At 39.1% G+C, this 26,462-nt stretch overlaps 1 protein-coding gene across 3 annotated transcripts in view; it reads left to right on the top strand.

The window, feature by feature from the left end:
• Positions 1-396: 396 nt before the first annotated feature.
• Positions 397-26,462, top strand: part of OSMR (oncostatin M receptor) — a 34,215-nt gene continuing 8,149 nt past the window's right edge. The window contains exons 1-13 of one of the 3 annotated variants that reach the window (XM_026058150.1): positions 397-532; positions 5,951-6,039; positions 12,566-12,729; positions 15,424-15,583; positions 17,231-17,512; positions 18,138-18,267; positions 19,205-19,362; positions 21,328-21,464; positions 22,698-22,857; positions 23,339-23,415; positions 23,832-24,048; positions 24,677-24,877; positions 26,061-26,162. In XM_026058150.1, coding sequence (XP_025913935.1) covers positions 5,976-6,039; positions 12,566-12,729; positions 15,424-15,583; positions 17,231-17,512; positions 18,138-18,267; positions 19,205-19,362; positions 21,328-21,464; positions 22,698-22,857; positions 23,339-23,415; positions 23,832-24,048; positions 24,677-24,877; positions 26,061-26,162 — 1,852 coding nt within the window. In that variant the 5' untranslated portion in view covers positions 397-532; positions 5,951-5,975. Of the gene's footprint in view, positions 533-5,065; positions 5,393-5,950; positions 6,040-12,565; positions 12,730-15,423; positions 15,584-17,230; positions 17,513-18,137; positions 18,268-19,204; positions 19,363-21,327; positions 21,465-22,697; positions 22,858-23,338; positions 23,416-23,831; positions 24,049-24,676; positions 24,878-26,060; positions 26,163-26,462 lie in introns of those variants that run through there. The other 2 variants (XM_026058149.1, XM_026058151.1) reach the window with 2 other exon arrangements.

Here is a 26,462-nt window from a genome sequence, read left to right on the forward strand (position 1 = left end):
GAGGATGTGGGCTGTAATTGGGAGCTGTTTTTAAACAAGCAGGGCAAAGGGTGCTGAAAGTTGTGTGAAGCCTGGTTTGGAATGTGCAGCTCTAAGGAGATGAATAAAGGCAGAGCTCCTCTGGCGGCCCGTAACGTGAGATGTTCACAGCCGGGGCTTCYTTGTCATAGGCATGGGCCTTCCCGAGCCGTAGGCTTCTGCTCCGGGGTACCTCAGCGGTGTACGCGCCTCAGTAGCTCCAGCTCCGAGCCACTGACTCCTGGATATCGAAAGTCTGATCCTGAAAGAGGTTTAAATGGAATTTTGGTGCTTTTGAAGAGAGGTTTGAGGAAATGTTTATCTTAGGCATATTTGCCAGATGAATAATGGGAACTTTTTTTCCCCTGTTGTCCACAGAATCACAAAAGTATTGGGCTGGATGGGACTTCATCTAAGCCAGCCTTTTGCTCTGAAGCAGAAACAACTTACCTAAAAGTGTTTGTTTAAAGCATTCTCAAACTGCCTACTGAAAGAGATTTCATCTCCTCCTGAGGTAATGGTTCCTGTGCTGCCTCTGCTTCTTGAATGATTGTTCTTAGACTGCTGGGTCTCCGAACAATTCCTGTTGCTGCTGAATGTTATCGTAGTTTGCTAGCTCTCAAAAAAAAAAAAAAAAAAAAAAAAAAAAGGTTCGGCCCTACTGATGTATCTATCAGTACTGGTTAATTCCAAGTTTGGCTGGGRAGGCCTGAATCCAGTTGTATCAGTCTTATCACACCCCAGGTTACATGGCCAGAGGAATTTTTCCCATTAGTAAAATTATGAGTAGAATGTATATTCATGAGGGAAAAAACAATTAGTGGTGCAGGCTAGGGACTGACAAGACATCTGTTTACTTTATTCCCCCACAGATGTTGAAATGTTAAAAGAGGGGAGAGATTTTTTTTCCTGCCAAATCATCCTTCGCTTATGGCTCAGGATTATCCCCCATTTCATAGATCATTTCACAGTGTGTCCCAATTATCAGATTCTTCACAGGAGAAGCTAGAACTGAAACCACTGTTGTTGATGCTAGCAAAGAATAAAAGCTGTTTGGGGAAGTAAATTGTCTCTTTTTGGAGCAAGTCTGTTTAAGAAAATCAGAGGGATCAAGGGGAACAGTTTGCCTCTGATTCCCTTGTTTAAAGATTGAACATGTATTGCAATATACCCTAATATAGAAAGTCACAGTCACCACTTTTTGCCTTGTGTGTCTTGGATCCTCTGAGTAACCTGTGGACCATAGTCTAACCTTCCTGTATTAAAACTCCTGAAACAAAAAACCCAGAAACAACAATAATTTGTGTGTATTTTAGGGGGCTGGATTCCACTTTAGTTTTCTGGTAGGGTTGGTAAGCTAAATTTGATACCGTGTCTCTAAAATTTCATCTGTAATTCAATTGCAGATATTTGTCTAGGTTTTCTTTTGGCTTCCAGCCATCTGCTAGGTCTGGTGGTTTCTAGCTGAGAGTGTTCATATGATTATCTCTTCCCACAACTCTCACTGCGCTCAGTAAAAGCGCGTTAGGTCACCAACAGCAGTAATCTAAGAATCTCCTTTGCTGCCATTGGCACGTTTTCCTGAGGAAAGGGAGAGATGGATGAGGAAAGTAACACTTGAGAATGAGAGAGAGAGAACAGAATGGAGTAGCTGAGGGGTCAGAAATTGGCAAAGAGTGACTGTAGAATGAAGACCAACAGAAAAAATTCTTATAAGAAAAGTACAGGTAAAACAGGATACACATGTTAGTATTTCCTGTGTAAGGATGTTTCTTTTTTTGTTTGGTTTTGAGAGCCATTTTAGAACCTTGTTCTGCATTTTAGTCAAATATATTATCTGTAGATTTACTTTTTTGCCAGTATAATTTAAAAATATWATCATCAGTATAAATACAAAATCAGAAATAATTTGAAGAAATACATTATTTTATTTTTCATACAAAATAATTGAAACACACTAAAGTAGTATTCRTTTTTAAAAGAAAGTCAGTAGTGTGCTCTTGTGGCAGTGAAGGCTAACCATGTACTGAGCTGTGATAGCATGAGCACAGTCAGCAGGTCAAGGCGAGTGATTATTCCCTTTTATTTGGCACTCATGAGGCCACATCTAGGTTACTGTGTCCAGTTTTGGGCTCCCAGTTCAAGGAATRTTGACAGACTAGAGTGAGTCCATCAGAGAGACACCAAGAGGTTTTGGAGGCTGAAGCACATGGAGGAGGAGTGGCAGAAGGAGCTGGGTTTGCTTAGCCTTGAGAAGAGAAGGCTATGGGCAGCTCTAACTGCAATCCTCACCTAACTAATTAGGAGTTACAGAGAAGGAGGAGCCATGCTTCTGGCAGAGGTGTACAGCAGAAGATCAAGAGGAAATGGGTACAAATTGTAGCAAGGAAAATTCAGCTTGGATATACAGAAACAGACCTTTACACACAGGGTGATTAAGCCCTGGAACAAGTTGCCAGGAGAGGTTGTGGACTCTCCCTCCTTGGAGATCTTCAAAACTTGACTGGACCAACTGTTCTGTGAGTCTGTAACAGACTGGAGGAATGCTGCTGCAAAATTATTTTGATGAATAAGTAGCTAGAAAGGAAAAAGTATTCAGATTACATGTCTGCTGTCCATATTGAAAATCACTGGCACGAGAGCTTCTTGATCTTATCTGCAGTTCACGGCAACAAAGTACGCAGGCATTCCAGGTTGGAGCATGGTGACAAAACATGACTTTCTTAGGCCTAAAAAAAAGTTAGCAATGATTCATCCCCAGACAAAGAACTGTGGTGTACTAGTGTGGTATTTCTCAAAGAACATAGTTTCATCTCTTTTTCAGATTGGCAAATAACCAAACAATTCAGTAAAACAACAGTTGTGATTGTCCATTTTCTTGTGGCTTTTGATAGTTGCTCACAATTTCTAAGAGGTAGTCGTGTCTCTGTTTCAGGATGATTAAGTATTTAGATACCTGAAAACATTCCCTRACTTCCTGTCTTCAGTTCCTTTGTTGTTCAATCAGTCTCACTTTTGGCAGGGATGTCGTTAGTCTAATATTGCCTTGTTTTTTTTTTTTCTTTAAATGAAATTGATTATGTTTTTTATACAGCTGTTGTGATTCTCTTTTAATCTTTTTAACCAAGACACAGATTTTAAACGATTGCTTTATATAAGTGCTTAATAATTGATATTACAGAATAAGTGCTTGACATGGGTTGGTAATAATTACCATATGTGGTTAGTTTGTTAGTCGTGGGCAGAAGTTTCTGCATAAAGATGCTTTAGGTGAAAATATTGCTCGTATATTAAGGGCTCTTTCTTTTTTCTCTTGTAACATTTTATTTATTTAAATATATTTCATATTCTCTTTTGTTAGAGAATTCCAAAGCATTTCATGTTATTAGATAGCTAAATTGCACATGCATATTATCACAATTTATTATGCATTATCACATTTTTTTTACAATATTATACTAGATTATTAATTTACTGAATAGCAACAAGCATTGTAGCTGCCTTCAAAATATGTTTATGTTATGATGGATGGATAGTTATTATATTACATTGCCCTTTTGTAATGTGCAGTATTTGTACTATGCAGCAATAAAAATGAGTTAGGCCATGTCATTAATGAAATGATAGTGTAAATGGTTGGAGAAAGGAAGTTAAATTAGACAGCAATTGTGATAAAGTAGTTGTGAATGCCTTTTTAGAGCAGAGAGAGGTTTGGATTTGTTTTCATAAATCAGAAGTAGTTTAAAGAAATAGCCTAATATGTCATGACTTCCTCAATAATTTACCATTGGATTAATGTTGTTTTTAAGTGATACATGACAAATAGGTGAAATAGCTTTGTGTCCAGCTCTAAAGTTGTTTACAAAATCGGGAGTCCTGTAAGACCAGGTTTTCTTCATGCTCGTAAAATTAAATCAAGCCACTGCCACTAAAACTAACTGAACTACCCCTGTATTAAATTGGTCTTAGTGCAGAGAATCAGCTCCACTGCCATTAAAGGAAGTCTCTTTTTTTTTTTTTTCTTTTTTTTTTAATGAAAAAGGGCATGTGAGATTTGGTTTTGTATCACTRTACTATAATATATACCATAATATAACATACTATAATTCATAATAATAATAATGTACTGAAGAGTTGTCAGAAGTTTTAACATAATCTGCTTTGGAAAGACTTCCTTCTGTGTCATTTTCTTGCCATTTATTACCATATAACAAAGGGCCAATTCTATTGTGTTTATTTTGGACAAAACATATATCAAATGATTTTCCCTTTTAGATATTAAATTTGATCAGCTAATAAAAAAGTATAAACTTTTTATATAAAGAAGCAAATTTCCCTTAGCTGGTTCTTGTAACAGTTATTCATGTGAATTAGATCTAGGTTCTCAAAGATATTTAGATTCTTCATTCATATTGATTRTAGTGTTGTCTAAATACTTTTGAGGATATCAGTATAAGGGCAAGAAAGACTGCACAAGCCTATACATTACACAAAGCAATGCTMACCTTTTAAATATGGGGGCTTCTGCATGAAAAATTTGCACTCACAAGGGGAAAGTTAGGTCACACTGGAGCACGGTTGCTTGTTGGGAGCGGTGAGTCCTGGATTGCAGTATTGTACCGAGGACTCCTCTGAATTTAGCATTCAACAATCACCTTTACAGATTGGCAGAAAAGGGTTGAAATCTTTTCTTTGGAATCATCAGAGAAATTCGGAGCTTCCCAAAAACTCAGTGAATCAAAGGCAGGGTTGTTAAACTTAAGTATCTTAAGTTCTGAGGTATTAAATTGGAGGTTTTCTTTCGGGAAGAAGTTCTGGAGTGGATTTCTGGCTTTTCTGAAATCAATATTATGTTCTGTCCTTGGTTTTAATGGGGACAGAAGGTCACCCTAGTTATCTCTTCTGTTAAGCAGTTCCTGCTTCCATTATCTCCTCTGTAGATATCATGGAAGCAGTGGTAGAAGACACTCTTTATCAGTATTCCATGCAGCTCCAGAAATATAAAATGTGGAAACTGAAAGTTCAAGATAGCTGTGTTTCTGTGTGTTCCTGTTGCTGTTGTTTGGACTCCYGTACCCTCTCTGCCTGTGAGCTTTAACCATACTACTGCTGAATGTTTCATGACTGATACTAACCATACTTCAGCCTTTTGTGACTTCTCTGTACGTCTTCCTTCTACACTGGGGAATTTGCAGGTGATTTATGTCTTACAAGATCTGACAGTTGGTCAGTCCCTCAGGACTGAACTGTGCAAGCCAAACAGAGTTTCAGCCTGTTGAAGTGGGAGACTGCAAGCTGCAGAAGGGTTGCAAGACGGGGCTCTTCAGTGCTTGAGAAGACAATCTTTCTAGGAATGGAAGTCTCTAAGACTTTGGTATGTGCATTTTGACTCCAGCCCAACTGGAACCCTCCGTGCAGTGTCTTGCTGCTGGCTGAAAACCATGCTCATCCTGAGGTTGGCAGGACTCTTCAGACAGGCTCTCCGGTGGAGCTGAATTGTGTTCTGGAAACCACAAGGCCTTTGGCAACTTCGATACTACTTTTTCAGTGTTAGAATAAATCTCTTGCTACTTGTGCAGGAGGAAAGCCAAAAATATGTCAAGACAAACTTAGTTTAATATTCCCTGGAAATATGCAAAGGGAAAGCTTTAAAGATCTTCAGTGCTTTATTTATGTAGATTAAATTGAACTTTCAGTGTGGCATATTTTTTTCCTATACTGTAAGCAGGTACTAAAAAAAAGAATTTTTTTTAATTCGGTATCTTTCTGTGTCCATTCTTCCTGAATTTCACATAAATTGCCTGGAGTGTGTGTGGGTTCTTTGTTGTTGGTTTTTTTTTTTCTTAAATACAGTAACAATATCTGGACTATTGTCTGGCATACATTTCTCCTAAAACAAACAAACAAATAGAAATGCCTTTTCTCCTGATAGGTCTTGTGCAGGAAAAGGTGGATGAATGATGAATCGCCTTGTGTTTCTGGCAGTGCTGTTCTCCCTGAGGACTGCATACTCACATCAAGGTAGATGTTTGAATGTTTGCTTTTTTTGTTGTTGTTCATTTGTAACTCTGAGAGTTACATGCTTAATCAAATTATTCTCTTTCGTAAGAAGATGAAGCAACTTGTAAAATTACCTTTTGTAATCCCATTATGCAAAGTTGTATGTTTAATCAATTGCTTGCAATGATATGAAGTCGAAGTGTATTTTTCTGCTTCCCCTCTGTCTTAAATGTTTTTGATCTGTACTCACTCTTTTAAAAATAATTTATTTTCTCTTTGACAACTTTATGCTTTTCTACRTCTTTCCTATACTTTCTTTTCCTTGTTTCCTCATCTATGTAAACTTCAGCTTTTCTTTTGGCTCTCTTCTGGTTGTGCCACCAAATCTCAGGACCAGATTTTTATCTCTTGCAATTTAGCTACGTATCTAATATAAAGAAAAAAGCACCTCTGCATATTCCTAGAGAACAAAGTTGAAAATAAGGATAACTTTCCAGAAGGCTGTTTGCACACTTGCTACTGGTAACAGATCGGGCATGGCTCTAAAATGTGGAAAAAAAAAAAAAAAAAAAAAAGTATTTTTAATTGGATTTTATGTGACCACCTTTAAGAAGGCAGAATTTACAAAGGTATAGTCTGCATAATAGCAGTTGTACTGCCTTAATTAAGAAGGTGAAGGAGGGAGAGGGATTTTGTATGTTTGTTGAATGTACTTGGTATCATACAGAAGGGGTAATATATGTATTTTGGACTTTTTTGCCTCTCTCCTCTCTTCATCCTTGAAATTCATGTGTTTGCTCTCCATTCACTCAAGGTGCCATTTCCTCAGTTTTGAGACTCTATTAGCAATATCCATACAGTGGCAAAACTTTGTAATGCAGGCAAGTCCAAACAATTACTGCATTACAGTAACTTAGTCACTTGTTTTCACACACAGGTGTTCAGGGATAAAATTACTCTCTGTTGTCAATCATAAAGCTATTTTAGTTTGAATTAACTTTCAAGTTAAAACAAGTCTTAAGATGCCTTGATTATTTAACTTTCCTAGGAGCTGAAGTTATAATTATAACCATGAATGCTACAAACATTTCTACATGTGTAAATTACACTACGAAAGTCTTTAATTCCCTGTTTGTAACTCAGTGATTTTCAGGGTCTTGGCCTCTGGAAGAATCCTTAGTTATATTGTTTCTTCTATTTTGGGGTACTGTGGTAATGTCTATAAGCCCTGACCAGTGATCTGGACTGTTATGCCAGTCTCTGCAGAACATAAAGTTGAGAAAAGAACCTAAAGAAGAGAGGCAAGCTCGTCATCATTGCAGTAGACATGGTAGTGACACTTGCAGGTAGAATTGCCCAGAGAAGGAGAATAAAAGGGGATCAGGAAAATTTGGAAGATAAACAGAGGTTTCTTTTAATGATGCACCCTGAGGGAGTGAGTAGAGATGTGAGGGAACCATGCAATATTTAGTATTTTTAGAATCTTTTACAACCAAATGTAGTTTCATTAGCTAATAGTTGATCTAGCATACAGTAACTTTTTTCTGCTCGTTTTTATGGTACCTTACATGCTTTAATATATTTTCATAGTGGCACTGTAAAAAGGACAGGAGCTCTTACTCTACTTTTCTCCAGCTGTGTTTCTCAATGCAAGCAGACTTGCCCTCTATGTTGTGCAATTTGTTACTCTCAGTTTTAATCATGCTCAGAGTGTATCTACTAGAAGGAAGTGCTGAGCCACTTCACTGTGGCAAGATAGAGGCTTGGGTTTCTCCCTGCAGTGAGGAGAGACAGTCTCTTTCTGTCTCGGGCTCAGGAGATCTGTCATGAAGGAACTATGTGCAGACATGGGGAATTATTTTAAGAGGTATTAAGGCTGCCTGGTGTGAGGATTCGGACTTGGTGTGGGAAGGAGGATCTCTCTGAGTACAGAGAGTCAATTTTACCTAAAGAGTAATTTGTTTCTGTTTAGGGGGAGAAGAGAGGGTTGCATGTTGCAAGTTTAGCTCATTCACATGGACAGACTACACAGCTCTGTTAGGTTTCAATTGCACAGCCTACCCACCTCATCACAGCACACACACCAATTTGAGTTCTCTGGCAGAAAAATGTTTAAAACTGTCATAAAAGAGCCATGATTTAGTTCTGTATGAAGCAACCATAACAATTTTGTCAAAGCCTGGATTTATAAACCTTATTAGAGAACAGCTATAAGATGTCATATTTTTCTCTTTGACAAACCTGTTATATCAGTAGCATACTTGATTTAAAGGTTAAGTCTGGAAAATTACGTAGGTCTTATTCAAACTGTTGTCCAAACCACTTTATCATGTATTTAGGCATGCCTATTGCCAGTTTTTCAGAGCTACTGGGCATYTAAGAGTTCTGGCTTTATATATATATCCTTATATAAGGAGTTCTGTAAAGGAGCTTTGAAAAATCTGACTTCCATGCGTGAACCTAGCTACAAGTAGGTGCTCAGCTTTAGCCTCCCAAGTTTAGCTAATAAGTTCAATTGTTAAGGCTGCAGATTGTATTTCTGGATAGTTGGAAGCTCTGCAAGCTCAGAATTAAAAAAAAAAATCTGTATTTAAAAATTGGGAAGTGAAAAACCACAAAAGGTAAAATATGGCAGGCAGGTACTATACTAGTACTGTACTGGTCAACCAAATCCTCCATATTGCAGTTTGGAAGACTTGTTTGTTTATGTTAACATGCCAAAGGCGTGTTCAACAGGAATAACATCAAGTCATGCAGCATGTTGTCATCTCATGTCGTGGTCTGGCTTAATGATAAACAGATGTTTTAGACAGTTTCTCCCTTACAGTGTACATAGGTTTGGAGCCCTCTTGGGCATTTTCTTGGGGTGCTCTTCAGTTTCTGTTTTGCTGCCTGTCCGATCTGTACAACTAAACAGCAGTTTCTGACTTGCCTCTGGTGAATCTCACAAAGCAGATGAGAGATTTAACATAATTTTGCAACATCTTGGCTTCCAAGAATATCTAAAATGTGTCCTTTTCTTACTCTTTCTGTTCTCACTGCTGAGGGATAATGAGAATACAGGAGGGCAGCACTTTCTGTGTAGTTGATGCTAGATCTATCTGTGAGGTTTGGGTTCATTCTTTGGGTTCATTTTCCTTAAGGGGAGTATATGAAAGGCCACAGGGAGTGGTAAAGAAAAGAAAGGTCACTCGCAAGATGTTTGCTCACCAGCAGCCTTTCTTCCCATCTGGCCATAGTAAAGGTTTCTGCAAACTAGCTGGCTTTTCTTTCCAGGTGTATGTGTTATGTTTCCCTGAGAGTTACTTTGTGCCTCTGATTTTCAGAGAGAGACTTGCCAGGTCCCTTCCTTTAGTTTTGTTTCTTCGTGCTGGGCTCATCTGTTTTCCCCCAGTTGGTTCAGCATTGCAGAAGGAAAACACAAGAATGTTAAGGTCCCAGAGTGTGAGATCAGCCACATTTTTGTACACAAAATGAGATCCCCTCATAGGCTTGGTGGCATAGTGCTTCAGGGTGATGAAGGTACAGGTAAGGCTGACCAAAAAATGAGCAGCTAAGACTACATCCTGAAGAAGAACAGCTTTACAGTTGATTCCTTAGCATACGTGGGRTTTTAACAGTCAAACACCATCTTTACATTTACCACCAAGACTGTCACTAGCAGACTGGTACCTGATAAATCCTTGCACAGCAGTGAGGTATCTCAAGCACTAAAACCTGGTTATCTTGTTTTCATGGTGAAAGTCTGTGGAATATGTGAGATGAAGTGTGTCTGGTCATATGTTCCCAAAATATCATAAGGTCCTTTCCTTCCACAGTTAATTTTATGGCTCACTCCATTGCTTGGGTTGTTCTGGCTCCCTGCCTAGTCAGTCCTTGGCAGTGGAGCTAACAATAATTCTGTTTTCCCGTAAGACCTAAAATTGCTGCTCCTTCATCATTTAGGCAAGTGAGGTTCATTTCCAAGCCTTCCACTTTATTTATACAATACCAGACATGAACTAGTTGCCCTAAGTGCTGGGTTTCCCCAAGGTAACGTAAAACTGATGGCCAGTATTTTTCAATCTTTGCTGTTCTAAAGCAACTGTTAAGCAGCAGATCTGTTTTTAAGGACCATGTCGTAAACAGGGCCAAACAGGAAATTTTACTTCTGCATATGAAACATCTTTGAATTTCCCTTACAGGAGACACTAATTCTCTCAGATTCTGCTATCATATATTCACAAATGTTTATCTTTCTCCAATAATTATGTATTAAGGCTGACATCCAAATTGATAGAAGAGGAATATATGTGTGTGTATACTTCTTCCTCTTTCTAGGCTAAGACTTTCTAGGATACAAGCAACAGTTTCTGAGAGCCAGTGCCTGAAGAATGAAATCTTGATTCCTTTCTCCAAGCACATCTGAAAAAGCCTTTTGTAGGATGGCAATAGTTTCCTCTAGATTCAAAACATGTGGTTTTCATTTTGCTTTGTCTTTCAGTACCTTTCAAAATAGAATGGATTTTAAAAAAATACAGTTTGTAGATGATTTGCTAAAARGTAAAAATTTGCTGGAAGAAAGGATTGTTTCTAAGTTGTTAGCTATGGTACAATAGATGTTTTCTTCCATTTATTCTTTATTTGTAGTCTGGACTTGTATGAACAACTCAGTGGTTTCAGTGTCTGTATTCTCATAATTATTAAACTTACTTATAAAGTATTCTTTGCTTCCCCTGACTGATCATAGATTGTGCTTCTCTTGAGTCTTTCATTTCCTACRGCTAATGCAAAGATTCACATATAGGGAAACTGCTGCGCAGGTGTTAGTGCAAAGCAGGCACTGCAGGATAAATTACAAAAGGGCTCGGGTGCCCAACTGCTACCGTGGGCAGCTGCTGTCAACATACAGGTTCTCAGAACATGCCCCAACCTAATAATGACTAAATTTCATGAATGCTTGTGTTCCTGCCAGTAACATTCTCTAAGTGTCTCGGATAATCGTTAGGCCAGTGGTGAAGCGCATGTGTGAGGAATGACTGGAGGTGGAAGTTTTATAAGAAGGAGCTGGCTAAGGTGACTCAAGCCAGGCTAGGTGAGGGCTGTGACTGCAGGGGGTGGGAAAGCCCAGAATGAGTTCTGTTATTAAAATGTACAGCTACTTCTGTGATTTCTTTACTGCATCCTGGTCAGTATCGACGTTGTGACCCCTTTGTTTATAACAAGCAGAAACACCTTGGAAAGCAACTGTGGCAAAAGAAAAAGCCTGGTGACTTGGATGTTTCAGTTCTTTGGCTTTGTTAACAATCAGATCTTTTTTTTTTTTTCTGGGAGAGGAGAAGATATAAGTCAATGAGTGCCCTATTTCATCTCTTCTATAACTTGTCTTTTGGGGAGGGGGGCAAAGCAGTTCCCTCCCACCCCCCAAAAAGGCAACCACTTGTAAGGTGATCTCTCCTTTTCTGTGGGCTTGTCAGCTCATGGACCATTTCCTTCCCTAACACCAAACAGGAGTTTAGTCTGAGTGATGGATTAAACCTAGGCTCACAAAGGGATGTAGGTGCCATTATAAATTATAGCTAGGTGTCTAATTCTAGTAGACAAATCCACAGCCCTGCATTAAACACYGAAGCTCTGTGTAGAGCAACCAGGGATATGCCTAAAGCTAAACTGTGGTCTGAGCTAGCTAGTGAAGGGAAACTCTTAACCTTTCCTTTTCAAATACCTGATTTGCATTAACTAAATTAAGGTCAGATTAATTAAGGTCATTAGCTCCGAGAGCAAAAATGAGCCTGAATTTTCTGTTCTAATGATTAGAGGGCTTGCTGGAGACAGGGATTTCCTGAGATTCAGTCCCTATTTATGTATTGTGTTGTTCCTTTTTTAGGACTAAAAAAGGAATGATCAATAGTCTGATAAAGTAGCTAGTAAATTGAGGGCATAATGAAATCAAATAGCATACCCAAGACCATGATGGGGGATACTGAGTATATTCAAGAGCTCCATTCTAGCTTTCTGGTGCCTGGAGATAAAAGATTATCTTTGCTTTTGATGTAAACTGTGTGAGCCTCTGGATCACTTCTCCTTTTTTTTTTTTTTTTCTTCTTTTTCTTCTGAACTGGCTGATGTGGAACCTATCTTGTTTCTAAGCACTGTTTTTTCAGATCTGCCTTGTCAATATGGTAAACATAAAGTATATATTCAAAAGCATCTGCACCCTGCATAACCTTAGCAAGGTGCACAATCAGAGTGGGCTTTGGGAAGGCACTTAGCAATGGCTTAATTTAACTTTTGCTTATGATAATGGGATTAGAGAGTTTTTCCTTTAGGGTCTGTGTTGTTTTTTTTCAGAACTCTCTCTCTCTGCCTCCTCTATTGGACTGTGAGAGAGYTGGTGTCAGAGATGGAAGCAGGGTCTGGTATGTCATACTGCTTGCTTCACTGCCTTGACTAATGACTTCCATGAGAAAACTGGCATGGAAATTTTGATCTCTTGTAGCTTAAACACACTTGAAGGACTAAAGCATCCAAAACCATTAATATTTTTGTGTCTTTTTTGTGCTTCTAGAATCCCTTGTGTTTCCAGTAACGTACCTTAACGTTTCCAAAGATTTGCCTCTTCAGCGTCTGCTGGTGGAATGGGATGTTGGCAAGTCAGCGCATGATGCTGAGCTGTCAATGTCTTTCGAAATACAAGTCAGTCGAACAGAAGAAAATACTATTGTGTGGACAGTAAGTGTATTTAAACAAAAAAAGGGTGTTGTAGATGTCTACAATATGGATAAATCTGAAGGAAAATCAAATGTTCAGGTGCATATACAGGTTGCTCTATTGTTTAGGTTTACCATTTATAACATAGTATTTCCCAAGCTGTACTAGAAATACCTCCATATTTCACTAGGTGCCACACTTGGCCTAACGTTATGTCCAGTTTTTGTGAAAACAAAACATTGGCTCAGATGAGGAAATCATTTTTGCTTGTGCAGAGTGTAGATACGCCTTGCATGTCCTTATTCAGGTACTGTGGTGGGCAGACGTAGATCTGATTTTAAAGGCCTCCATTCCCCTTCGAAGGTGCAGGTTCCCTGAGGAGCCTCCCGGAAAAATTCCTTCTTTGCTCCTAATGCAGGCAACTAGTTATCTTTTTGTAGCATGATTACTACCCTTCACTAGTGACTAATTGAGCATGAGTCATGTGTTGCTGCAACTCTTCTCATCTTAGGAACCAAATAGTTTCAATGTGAGCCAAGTTGTATAAGGCCTGTGCTTGGCCCTGCTAGCAATCACCTTRTATCCAGTGCTTACAGTTAGGGAAGAAGGTAGTGATGTCTCTTCTGGCAAGTCCTAGCCTGTCTTATAACCTGAACCAGCCAAATTTTCTCAGGAGGTGCAGATATGATCACCCAAATCATTATGGCTTAAGCCTGCTCCTAATGTTTTCACCAGTCCGTGACTTCACTGTGAGAACTGCTGTATCACAAGAAATTTTTTCTCTCCTTTGGATCTTACAAAATATTTTGGGAATTAAATGCAGGTTTTAGGGTTATTATGGCTTTTTATGAGTCATCTGCTGATCTAACTAGAAGAATATTAAATACATATGTTAAAACCCAGTAAAACTGGAAAACTGTTCTAGCTCATTTAAAACTGCTATTTGTTAGGAGGGATATAAAGCAGAGAAGGGCTTTTTTTCTGAAACCAAGAATCAAGAAAATAAGATGGACACTGTTAAAAGAGTCATAAAAGAGTCATAACTTATTGCTGATCAGCCAGTTAGTAGTATTTTGTCTCTCTGAGTTTGAAGAACCACAACTTCACAACTGCAGAAGAGCTGTATGTAGTTCAGAAGATTTTGGCTACCTTGATACAGGGGGTAGGATTTTTAACACCTCATGAATAGACCTAACCCTGAAATTGCAAAAAGGGGTCGTGTAGCTCCAACCAATCAAATGGTTGTTCAGAGTAATCTTCCAACAAAAATCTGTTAACTTGCAGGAAGAAAGAAAGAGCTGTGCAAATCCAAGAACATAGTCTGTACTGGTACTCATAATAAACATGACATGGAAAATAAATAGGGTATTTTGGATGTCACTGCCACACAGGAATGCATTTGTTGCTGTGTTRTTCTGAAGAATGCGTACCAGTAATGAAACTCTGAATCTGCTCACGCCAAAGCATGTACAGTCTATATAACTTCAAAAGCAGCAGCTGCATTCCTCAGTGCTGTAATTCAGAAGTTAAATTGTAAAATGATTGCAGAGTGCCTGTCAGAGTAGTGCTATCATGAAAGTGCAGGTGTTGCTGATGGAAAGCAGTACTGTAGTTGGCAGTGTGAGCCAGAGCTCTGGTACAGCTCACTGGAGCATCACTGATCTCTATACTGAGAATCTGGCATGGTTGCTTTTAGAAGTACTGAATATTTGCTCTGTTCTGAAGTGTATTTTTAATTACAGGCCATTAATATAAATGTTTTGAGCCCTTTCTTCCTGTTTCTTATGGACTTTCATGCCAGGGAAGATTCACACTTGGGGTACCTTTTCATCCATATCTGTTTGTGTGACTGCTTGGTGCCCTTGTTAGTCTGAGTTGCAGGGCTGAGTATTAGTACAGCCCACAGAAGGCCCAGGTAGGCCTGAGAAGGTACATGCTGAGAAGAATTTGCAAGGTATTTTCTCTAAGGGAGCAGCAGAACATTTAATTTTTTTGCTGTTTGTCTGCRTTTATATAATTCGATATAAAAATGTTTCCCAAATTATGGAGCATTTTGCACTCATGATTTTTCAGTTCCAGTTTATACTTTAGGCCATCCTTTTCCTGTTAGCTTTCTGGATCTCTAACACTCCTGAATATATTTTTTTTTCATGTTTCTTGTATGTGCATATTACAACAGTGAAGCATTTTGGGGAAACCGGCAGGTACTTTCCTCGTCTGCTTATCGCTGGTGGTAGTACTGTCTGCAGCCTCTGTGAACTACAATGAGATAATATCTGTGTAATTCCTTGGTCAGTGCAAATGCATGCTGTAGTCCAGAACCAGAGATATATAAACCAGAGCTTTAGACAAGGTGCACCTCCAGACGGCAGCATGTGTATGCAGACTGCTGTAACAGCAGGCATGAGTAACCTGCTGAAAGTGAGTCCAGTTCTTGAGAAGCAGGGCCTGAGTCGCAGTTATGTTGTTATCAAGTAGTCTCGCCAACATCTCAGTTGCTACACCACTGCTAGTGCAGATTTGTAAGCAGTTACTTAGACCTCTGAGAATATGAGATCACATGTGGCAGYGTGGATTTCAAAGATGGATGTTTTCAAAAGCATTTTCCTCCTTTGAGCCTGCTTTCTCTCTCTTGGTGTTTGATTGTAATTCCAAAGCAAGTATCTACACATTGCTGTGATTTTAATGCTCTGCCTGACTGACCCTTGTTTATAGGAGTTTCATAATGTCACACTTGACAAATCGGGAAAGCCTCTTCATTGGAACTGGGATTCAGACTTACCTTTGGAGTGTATGTCACACTCGGTGAGAATCAGGAGTAAAGCAGAAGCATCAAAAATCTGGAGTCAGTGGAGTCTGTGGGAGACCGTCCTGGGTAAGTAAAATAAGACTTTGCAATATTGATTTTTTTCCAGTACAATGCTAGATTTTAATTTGCTGGTAATTTTAATGGTAGTGACCAATTCAGGGGAGAGAACACCAAATCAATAATTTGTTTTGGACCATTTCATCTCTAAGCACTATCTCACTCCTTTCTGCTGGCGGTAATAGTAATACTTCAACTATTGTCTTGATTTGCAGACTGTCTTTAGATGTTAGGTGAAAAGTTTTAGAGCTTTTCTTGCTCACACGTTAAAACAATGCAGTACATTGGTGGTACGGGAACTTGGATTTGAGTAGATTTTTTTGTGTTCTGTGGAGTCTCTTTTTATCCTGCAATGAAATGAGGAAGTCTAAAGGCTGCTTTGGCCTGCTCACTTGACTTGAGCTTTTGCCCAAGGCAGGAGCCTTGGCTGTAGCTTAGGTTATCACTGGGTCAGATTGGGGGAGAGGAGAGGAAGTGCACAGCTGTGACTGCATCATCTGATGCTTGAATGTTTCTTTTGTCCTGACATTATAGCTCTGCTTAGTATTAAAGAAGCAGAGAGGGAGGAACGAGTCAGCTTTTTATGTCACTTGGAATGAACTTCTGTGAGTTATATGAGAGCATACAGGGGGTGGACTAAAAATGTAATCAAATGATACAGCAAGTAACAGGTTTTCTCAGATTACAACATGTCTCACTGGAACAACTTGGTTTCTGGKGAATTTAAGTCATTTAAACAAATACATAACTGTGCTTCAGCAAAAAAATGATTACAGTGATTTTGTAAAGGAACGCTATTCTTGTTTGGTCAGCAACAGTTTGAGGTTGTAAAAGAAGCACAGGTCTTGGATACTTGGATACTTGGATCGTGGCGCATAAATTGCCCTTCTCCCTCACCTTGTATAATGGGAGATGGGATGCAAGCTCCCCTTTCAGTCTCACTAACTTCAGTCCTGGACGTCTTATTTTTTAATTGAAATTGGATAGAGATCAAAAATATTGTTTCCTTGTCACAAACTAATCCCATATTAAGACCTGATTCAGAGCTCTTTGAAAGGTAATGAATCTAGCTTTCATCAAATCCTTCAGACCATGTTTTCTCTCTAACCTGTCCAAAAGCCCCACTTAGTCCTTTAAGTCCCACTAATTTTTACATCCAGGAGGGAGTCCAACATTGAAAGCCATAGAAGTCTCATTCCAGTTTGAGTTTCCTGATTCATGCAGTGTTGACGCCTCTTAGCTGGGCTCTGCATACCTTCAGAACACAGCCTGTTTCCAGTCCCCTGCTCAAAATCTGCAAGAGCAGGCATTTTGGCTGTAAGCATCAGGCTGTTCACAGGTGCAGGAGGCAGTATCAAGTAGCAAGGGCAGTTCTTGAACACACACTCTTTGTTTCCCCTAAGCAAAAGGAAGTGAGCTGGATTTGGGCTTCCTTCAGATAGTTTGTTGAACTATGTTGTACGTGAATAGATTTAACAGAAATTTAGGTACGATTACATATCTAATTGATCTCTGATGGAGAAGAATACTGTATGAAAGTACATGAATGGATAATATTACATGAGCAGATGCTTGTATAAATGCTCAGTTATGTATTCAGATTGAAATTCCACCTTGAGCAGATTTTGAAATGCTTTATTGTGTGTTAATTTGCAGGCCTGGACACTTCAAATAACAGTGGACCACAAATCTTTCCAGATGAAAAAATTGTAGAGGAAGGCTTTGACATCACTCTTTGCTGCATTGGAAGGAGAGGTCAAATCATTAAGGAATTCTTTTTATTGCCAGCTGTTCATAATTTCAGTCGCACGAACACTCAAATCGGACTGCTCACTGTGAAAAATGTGGCACATCAAGAAGTGTCTCACATCACAGTGTACTGTAAAGAGTCTTGCGAAGAAAAGGAATGCTTCTATCAAACAGTTTTCTTTGTGGGTAGTAAGTGAATGCTTTAGTTCAGTTCTCTTTTCCTGTTGCTATTAAGTCAAGAATGACTTGGGGGGAGGAGGAAGGGAAAAAAAAACTTGCTGCAAGTTGCCACTGTCCTGTTATGTCTAGCTGATCTCTGCTGAATGTCTGACTTTAGCTGTGTAAACTCACATGTAGAAAACATTACAGAATAGAACTTGTCTTTTTAAACATGTTCAGATTCATTTGGTGACTTGATCCCATGACAAGTGAATGATTTAATAAATATATTTGTTTAGGAGTCCAGCTTAATTGTCTGTGTGCTTGTAGTAAAACTCAACATAGCCCCCCCCCTCCCCCCTTCAAAGCATGGGAGTAAGCTTTATATGTAGAAAACCATACAGGTTAAATTAATTAATCTATTAATTTAACAAAAAGTACTTCTCTACAGAAGTGTTTGGAATGCAATTAACTTATGGTGTAGTTCTGATTTCCTCTATGGAGTAGTCATTGAATAAGTACAATTGAAATAACATCTGTGGTAAAGCAGGCTTTGTACACATTGATTGTTTGTAGATTGTTAATATAGTGAGAATGTTGATGACTTTTGCCTTAATTGCCATGCTGTTGGCTTTTTGTTTTTCTCCCCAACAAGAACCACCTGATATACCTAATGATTTTTCCTGCCAAACTCAAGACATGAAAACGGTAAGATGTACTTGGAGCCAAGGAGGAGACACCTATCTCTACGGACATCGTTCAACAAAACACACTTTGTTCGAAGAGTAAGTCTCCTTGTAGTTATATTAACTCTGGCCTGTGCTATACAGAACAATAGTCAAGTTCTTTCTGTTCTTTAAAATCTGTGGAAATGTTTTTTTTATCCATGGTGCAATTAGCCGCCTGCCTCTTTCCAGCTCATTCATCTCTTAGTTAGACTAGCTATAACAAATTGCGGATCCATCAGACCAGCTTCTGCTTGATACAGGGTGTTATAACACTTCTTTTTGGTCAGTTTGTTTGGGTATCTTTAGCTAGGCATGAAGACACTCTGCAAGCAGGATATACGTAACTTCAAGGTTATGCAGCTGTGGCATATCAGAGCTGAGCCTTGACTCCTTGCTACACAGGCAGCTAAATTTCTAGGAGAGAAGTGGGACCTTGCATCAGGGACTGCAGAGAAAGGGTGTTAAAGGGGAGCTCATAAAACAGGGCAAAAGCCTCATATCATCATAACAAACTTTTGTTAGAAGGTCTCAGCAGAAGACAGGTCATCATTGCATAGTACCTTCGTGGTCTCTGCATCATTCGCTTCCATTAAAATATTATAATGGCAATGAGGAAAAAAAAAAAGAAGATGCACTGAAATTACTGTTTTATTTAAAAACTTAACTGTAGCCATGTGAATGGTTTAATTCTTGGCATATCAAGTCCCTAATTTAGAAAGTTGTAAGCCCCTGATGAAATCCTTGATACATTTAGCTGTATCCCCCAAAGGATAAGAAGTAAGAAGAAAGAAGACTTTCTTCTAATTGTAAGAATACCTACATTCATCCTACTCTGGGCTAGGGGAAAGAACTGGGTGGCCTCTCATAGTCCCCTTCAGCTTTATTTTCCATGATGCTATATTCTAGTTGGGCATCAGCAATTTCTTGATTCTACCTTATGGAAAAATGTCTGTCTTTTTTTTTTTTTTTTTTTCCCCTCCCTCTTCTTTGATAGGTTTTCCCAAAACCTGGTTTCTTGCACAGTAAATTGTTCTGAGCAGTGCTCATGTTCTTGGGATATAAAGCAGCAGAGGGTCTATAATATCACACTGACTGTTGAAAACCCACTGGGAAAGAAGACTGCCATGGATGTTTTTGATGTAACTCACAGAAGTAAGGCCTTTTCTGTTTCTTTGTTGAAGGCCCTGTCCTCTTGCTTATTTTAATACTTGGTTGCAGATTTAAGTATAGAAGTCCTTGATTTTTTGCCTTCTCAGTTTTTATTAGCTATCTTTCCCTGTGCTATAGTTACCTGCTGTCTCTTCAGTTTCAGCTTTGCAAAATTCTGTTAATGGTAGAAAACAGCTTCATTCCAAAGGTCAAATTTAGTTATTGAAATTACCCCTTCTGGCTTCAAAATCCCTCACTTTGCTGAAGATGGTTCATAGTGTGGGGAGCAACAATAGATACAAAATTTTTATTCAAGAAAAAATCTGTGTAGGAAACTTGGGAATTCATTCCTTTCTCCGGAATATTATTACTACTTATTACTGATGTTACTGTCTTTCCAAAATAAAATGGAGATGGTTGCTTTGAAAAGTAGATAAATAAAATGAATAATACCTCTTCAAATGAGATGTGATTCAGATAAGCAGCTATTGTCAGGAGAGGGGGGAAGGTGCTAACCTGTCTTGGTGCATAGCTAATGTGGGATAGTAACATCTGCTCTGCTAGTGTAAGGGAAGAAGAGTATTCAAGCATCAGTGAAATAAAACAAGTTACTCTGTAAGCAGTAACTAATGCTTATAGTTCCTTTTTTCCTGTTAGTTTGTGTCCTTTATCATAGTGTGCCCCAACAGAGGCCCCAGATTCCACAAGTTCCCCATGATCTTCCTCCACCTCAAAACACATGGGTCCTTCCTGTGTCTCCAGCAGTATTTCCAGTTCTCCTTGTGTCCTCTGGCCCCGCCACATTCACCTCACAGCGTTCCCAAGGCCCTTCTGCACCCCTACCTGTCTGAGGAAATCATAGGCAGCCTGTTCATGGCTTTGGTTGTGAAGCTGACGAGCTGATGGACCAGGAGTCTGTGGTGTAACTCCTTGGTTCTGGCAGCACTTCCCTTCATCAGGGTTTCACTAGGTGCTGTTGTTCAATTTGGCTCAAAGTGGCCTATGAGTTCTAAAAGTTGATAGTTTGATTCTTTGGGGGAGGAAGAAATGGAGCAGGAAGAAAGCAGGAGAGTAAACTGGCAGGTTGTAGTGAGACAACACAATATTATAAATTTAATTTTCATGGGGAATCAGGCTAAAATTGACTACATTCAGTGTACAGTTAAGAACACTGAAGTTCTACTATGATTTTTTTTTTCCAGTTCTGATGATTGTTCCAAGTTACAGAAATGATGTATGATATTTATGATGGATTAACCTTTTAAGTAGTGATTGCAGTAAAGTCCTTTATGTTTTCTCTGATCCTGGAAATATTTACTGTAGAATTTTGCCTATTTAAAAGATATCAGCAAATAAAGGAAAATGAAGTACATCATTTCCAATTCTGCATATGACAGCAGGGGTTTTCTGTGTCAAACACGAACTCCTTTGATTCTGGAATTCCTCAAACTGTAATTCATGCTCCATGAAGTTCTGGCATAGCAGCCCACAGCTATAAACATACTACGCACTCATATTGCCATGTCTTATTTCTTGTGATTGAGCTGATGGTCTGGGAAGGTTTGAGAACTGCTGCTCTCACTTAATACTGCTTACATAGCAGGGAAGTCAAATGTTACTCACTATGCTGTGTCTGAGCCCTCGCCCAGACCCTGGAAGGAGAATTCTGTTGGATTTGCAGTGGAAGTCTCTGACTGTGTCTTTTGCTTGTGATGTTCCAAAATATCCCCAAATCAGCACAAGTTTTTTTTTTTTTTTTTTTTTTTTTTTAGACTTGTATAACATTTACTTACAAGGATATGTTTACATTCTGAAATCAATTTTTACTAATTTATATCTACCTCTCCTAGACAGGCAGAAAAATCTTAGACTGTATTTCTTACTTGCTTTTACTCCTCAACTAAAATACTTTAAATATTTCATTTATTATGTGTTTTACAAGAACAAACCTGTATTTTCCATTGGCAGTTTATCCCTCTGCGCCTTTCCAGCTGTCGGAAGAACATACGGATACAGAAATCACATTGTATTGGCAACATCGAATCAAAGGAATTGAACGCTTTTGTCAGATGGAAGTGCTCCACCCTGATGGGAAAGCAGAACTGGTATGAAACCTGAATTTCATACACAAAAGCATAGTAAATATCTTTCTGACTTAGGATTAAAAAATATTTCCCCAGCAATTTGAATACACTACATATTGGGAGGGTGCAGAGGCCTCTCTTTTCTGGGTAGAAACTCCCAAGCTCTGTCGACATTGATCGTGTCATCCACATGGGCAGCACTTGTCCTGAGTATGAATTAGTGTTAGCGCTTCCTACACCGCTGGCTGAGGTATTACCCTGACCGCTCTGCATGTGTAGTTATGTCCTTTGCTGGACATATGGACCTTATGGACCTTATAATTGCTGTTATTGTGGCTATTACTAGTTTCAATTGCTCATGTTTTTATAACTCATATCATCTTATAAACAAGTGGTAGAGAGGTGTGTTGAAGGAGCGGGCTTTTCTGCTACTAGTCCAGGAGCTTTCTGGGTACCATTGACATTGACATGACAATGGCCTGTCTGGTTCCTAGTAATGGACCCCAGTTTAGTTTTTCTTTCCATCCTTTTCATTCCTTGAAGAAGAGTGTTTCAGTAGAGTCCTCATCTTGTTCCACCTCTTTCACAAACAGTGAGGTTAATCAGCTGTTTGCATAGGTATTGTGATTCCCTTCAACCTTCTTCTTACAAAGRTAGCTTGGCTCTAGCATATTAAAAGACATTATAAAGATCAGAACCTGTGTTCTGTCTGCAGTATTGCCTAAGAGCTGTTAGATCAAATGGCCGCTGCAGTTGACCATTGCAGGAGACAGAAGAGAGGTGAAAAGCATACTCACTTTTTGACCCTTACCAGAACTTACCCTGACTCTTAGGAGGAAGGGGAGGGAAGACTGGGAAAAAATGGAAAGAAAAGGCAGCAGTAGATAGTGTGCATATGTCTAGAACAGCTTCCTGCTTATGTGAACTGAGTAAGAGACCCAGGTAGGGAGAGGATAAGGTCTCAGTAAATTACCTCTGCCTTGATGTAAAGAGTGGTCATTTTACAGGCTATTACAAAGGATTCTAGTCAGACCATTACACAAAGGAGGCTTGCACACCTCTCTTGGGACGTCCCAGTCTTTGGATCTTTTGCTGTATCTTTTTTCTTGACCATTGTTCCATAATTATGTTTTCCTTGTTAAGCTTAACCTGCTATTCATAGGATCTAGAGGTAAAGCTAGTTCCTCAGACAAAAGCCTCTTTCTCACGAAACTGATCTGAGCTCTGACTCTGCTCTGTTGATCTGTTCTGCAGCACAACAGTTCAGGCACGCAGCTCCAGTATGCCAACATCACCCTGGGTGGACTGCAACCAGACACTGAATATACGGTTAGAGTACGCTGTGGGGCAGCTAAGCACTTCTGGAGGTGGAGCGAATGGAGCGAAGCCCAAACCATCAGAACAGAGGAAGCAAGTATGTCTGGTCTATTGGGAAGGAGAGCTTGAAGGCTGTTCTTTGATTGCCACCTCTATTTGCTAGTTACAGCTCCTCATTTGCTGTGTAGCTGAAACAGAGGCCTGTTGCACGCATAAAAGTAGAAGCATCCTAAGTAAACTTTAGGAAGAAGTCTTCTTAAACAATTGTCTTCCTACATGCCAGTCTCTGGCATTTCATCCGGTGCAGGCAGTGGGAGATGCGGGCTTGAGAAATTGTGCAGAAGTGGGAACAAGGACCTGGGAACTACAAGCAAAAAAAGAATGTCTGGCTCATTTCCCTAGAAAATCATTCATTCAGAAGAATGAAGACAGCAAGAAATTAAAGGATGAAGTTTTGGCAAGACCTGGGGGTCATGCGGAAAGAGAGATTTGGGGGGCTGAATCTCTTCAAAGAGGAGGAAATAAACTGTTTATCCTTTCTGCACCTAGAACATCTTGTTTTGCTGTGTTTATTGCAGCTCCATCAGGGCAACTGGACATCTGGAGAGAAATTACACCAGTTTTGGGTGGACGGAATGTGACCTTATTCTGGAAGGTGAGACATGGGTACAGAAACAATAATGAAACTACATAAAGGAGTTGGAAACTTCTCCCCAAAACTCTAACAAGTCTGTGTGTGTAAGTCCCAAAAGGTACATAATAGCAAGTCAGTATGAAAATGTCTTTTAAGAATTTAACACAAGTGTTATATGTAACATATTTCAGAACATACACAGCTGTATGATGGTGTGTTTTCCTGGCATTTCAGACATGTATACATATGGTTTTCCAAGCATTGTAACAAGACAAATTCCATTACTGAGATTTGTACGTTTCCATTTCAACCAGTCGTTGTATGCATATATGCAAGCAAGTGCTTGTGTCTATACAGAAGTAAACTGTTTTATTAAAGCAAAATTTACTAAGTAATTGTGTTAAAATTTTCTACTACAAACATAACTTTTCCCCCAGCTAGCACCAAGTTTTCGAGCAAATGGAAGAAGTATTTCATATGAAATAACCTGGGAAAAAGTAGAAGAGGATGCTAAGCCTGAACACATCTCCATTTCATCGGTCTATAATAGTACAAGGATTTCCCTTGATAATCATCCTTACAAAATCAGTATTGTGGCAAAGAACAATGTTAATTATTCACTTCCTTCAGTAGTGATCATCCCTGGAGCTACAGGTAACAGTAGCAATATTTTCAGCTAAATTTAATTTCCATTACAGAAGTTTTGTTTCCACCTATTTTTTGTGAAGTGGTAATTTATCATCTTGGGGGAATAAATTAACCTGGCCTTGTAACTAAAATTGTTGCTATTTGGAAATTATTATTGTTTTTTGGCCTCTAAGGTGGTAGTTGTATGTAAATTAAGCTGAGGTGCCTTGATCCATCCCTCATAGTGGAAAGTCTATGTTCCACAGGGAGTCTGCACAGATTAAATAAAACATATTCAGCCTTAAGCTAGGCCTCAGTCCTGCAGCAAGTGCCATAGATGCAGCCAATGACTCGCGTGAATCTCTGTACGTGATTAGCCTCTTGTGGCTTACTATTTATGGCTCCATTTTTCTGCAGTTCAGTTCTTTGTACAAATGCATAGTAATATAACTACTGGGTGGTTTTGAGCAATCAATTTCTTAATAGTTAGATATCAGCTTTCAGTGTATGAAAGAGCTATATGTCTGATAATGAAGGAACACAACTGATTTATTAGTGTTTAAACAGCTCAGCATAGAAACTGTATCAACCCTCATTTATGCATCAGTGGTCTAATAGCAGAAAATAATATAAACTCTGTTTTATTTATTAATAGGCACTGAAAAAGAGCTCAGCRTTTCAAATCTTAAAGAAGACCAGGTTAATGGTACAGATGATGGCATTTTTATTTCCTGGGAACCTAGAAATACATAYGACAGTTACATTATCGATTGGTGTAACTTTCCAATGTTGCAGCCCTGTGATCTTCAGTGGAAGAGGTTTGGGCCCCACACTTCCAGTGCTCTGATCAGATCAGGTGAAAGCAGAACAATTTTCTTTCTGATGTCTGTTCTTATGCTCTGGGCCTTAATTAAATTTAGGATACAAATGCTGCGGAATACTGAAGTCTGTGCAGTGCAGGTGTAATTCTTTGAAAGCAGGTGGCATCATGTTTTGCCTAGTAGCTGGATTAGACACCACACATGTATCAGCACCATTGAGCCTATTTCTTGGAAATCAGCATAATATTTTGCAAAACCTCTTTTGAGTAGCCTGTAGTAAAGTCTTGAAGGAGAAGAGTGAAGTTAGTTAATGAAGGAGTTCAAAATCTGTTTTCAGCAAGAGAGAAGCAGAATAGAGCTCTGCCTTATCTATAACACAGATCAGAAGTTTAGACTCAGGCAATATGACACCCACTGCTTAGTGAGAGGTTTAATGCTCTTAGTGTGCCACAGAGAACATGTCTCAGCACCAGTTCTTGCTTAGCATCAGTTGTGTGTTTCTCTCCTGGTGGTGGCCATTAGACCTGAATTCTTTCTGGCTGTGTGAAAGTCATTCTGATATACTTCTGCAACTGCAGGATTATAGCCTTCCTCGAGTCTCTGCCAGCTGAGTTCACTTTGGAATAAAACATGTTTGATCAAAATTTGACTGAATACATTTCAATATGCCTTAAACAAACTGCACTTCAATTCATACAAACACGTGGGGTGTTTTTTGTGGGAGCCTGCCTCCTCACTGAAAGAGAGTGTGGTGAGAGTCTTAATAGAGAAAATGTTATCCGGTTCCTCAGTGGGTTGCACTTGGGTAATGTGATTGGGAGTGAATGTCTGCGAGGATAACATGGAATTCTTACGTATGGGTACACATTTGCAAACAGTCCAAAAGATGACCTTTGCTTGTGTCAGAAACAGAAATGAAATTATCTTGCTCTTTGATGCTTTCAGAATCTAATGTGCACTCATCTGGAATACTCTAGGGCAATAAAAATATTTAAAAAATCTCAATTCTCTGTTTCAGCTAGAATAAATACATTCAATTCACATTAGGTACACTAAGAATTGGCTTACCTGGTGTTTCCTTCAGTTGACTTAATAGCGCAACAGCACCCAAAGAAGATTTCTAATGGGTTATAGATCTCTGTTTAAAGCAGTTAAGTAAAAGCAGAACCCCATAAGCAAGCCATAACCTTTTTTGTAATCAGTTTGACTATTTTCTAGCTTCCTTTGTGCCGGGGGTGAGATACAACTTCCACATCTATGGATCTGTTGCTAATACAGTTTCCTTATTGGAGAAGAAGACTGGTTATCTCAAGGAGCTGTGTAAGTTGGCAACATATTTTACAGGCTTTTTCCTGTATCTAGCTGGAGATACATTTGCTGTGTTGTTTCTGTATCATTGGTGAAGCATGTACAAGTTGTAAAGTAATGCAAATGGCTTACRTAGAGGATGTTTAACTAGTGCAGTGACCAGGTAGAGTCCGCATTAGTCAGGGCAGCTAAATGAGGACTGTGATTAGCAGTCACTGCTTTGTGTATAATGTGGACTACATGAGTGCTTTGTGAAGCTGACAGGTTTTTGGAGTGCTTTGGCTGTGTGAAGCTTTTAAATACAAGTAGAAT

The sequence above is a fragment of the Apteryx rowi genome, unplaced genomic scaffold, assembly GCF_003343035.1.
Source record: "Apteryx rowi isolate R43461 unplaced genomic scaffold, aptRow1 scaffold_143, whole genome shotgun sequence".
Classification (NCBI taxonomy): Eukaryota; Metazoa; Chordata; class Aves; order Apterygiformes; family Apterygidae; genus Apteryx; species Apteryx rowi.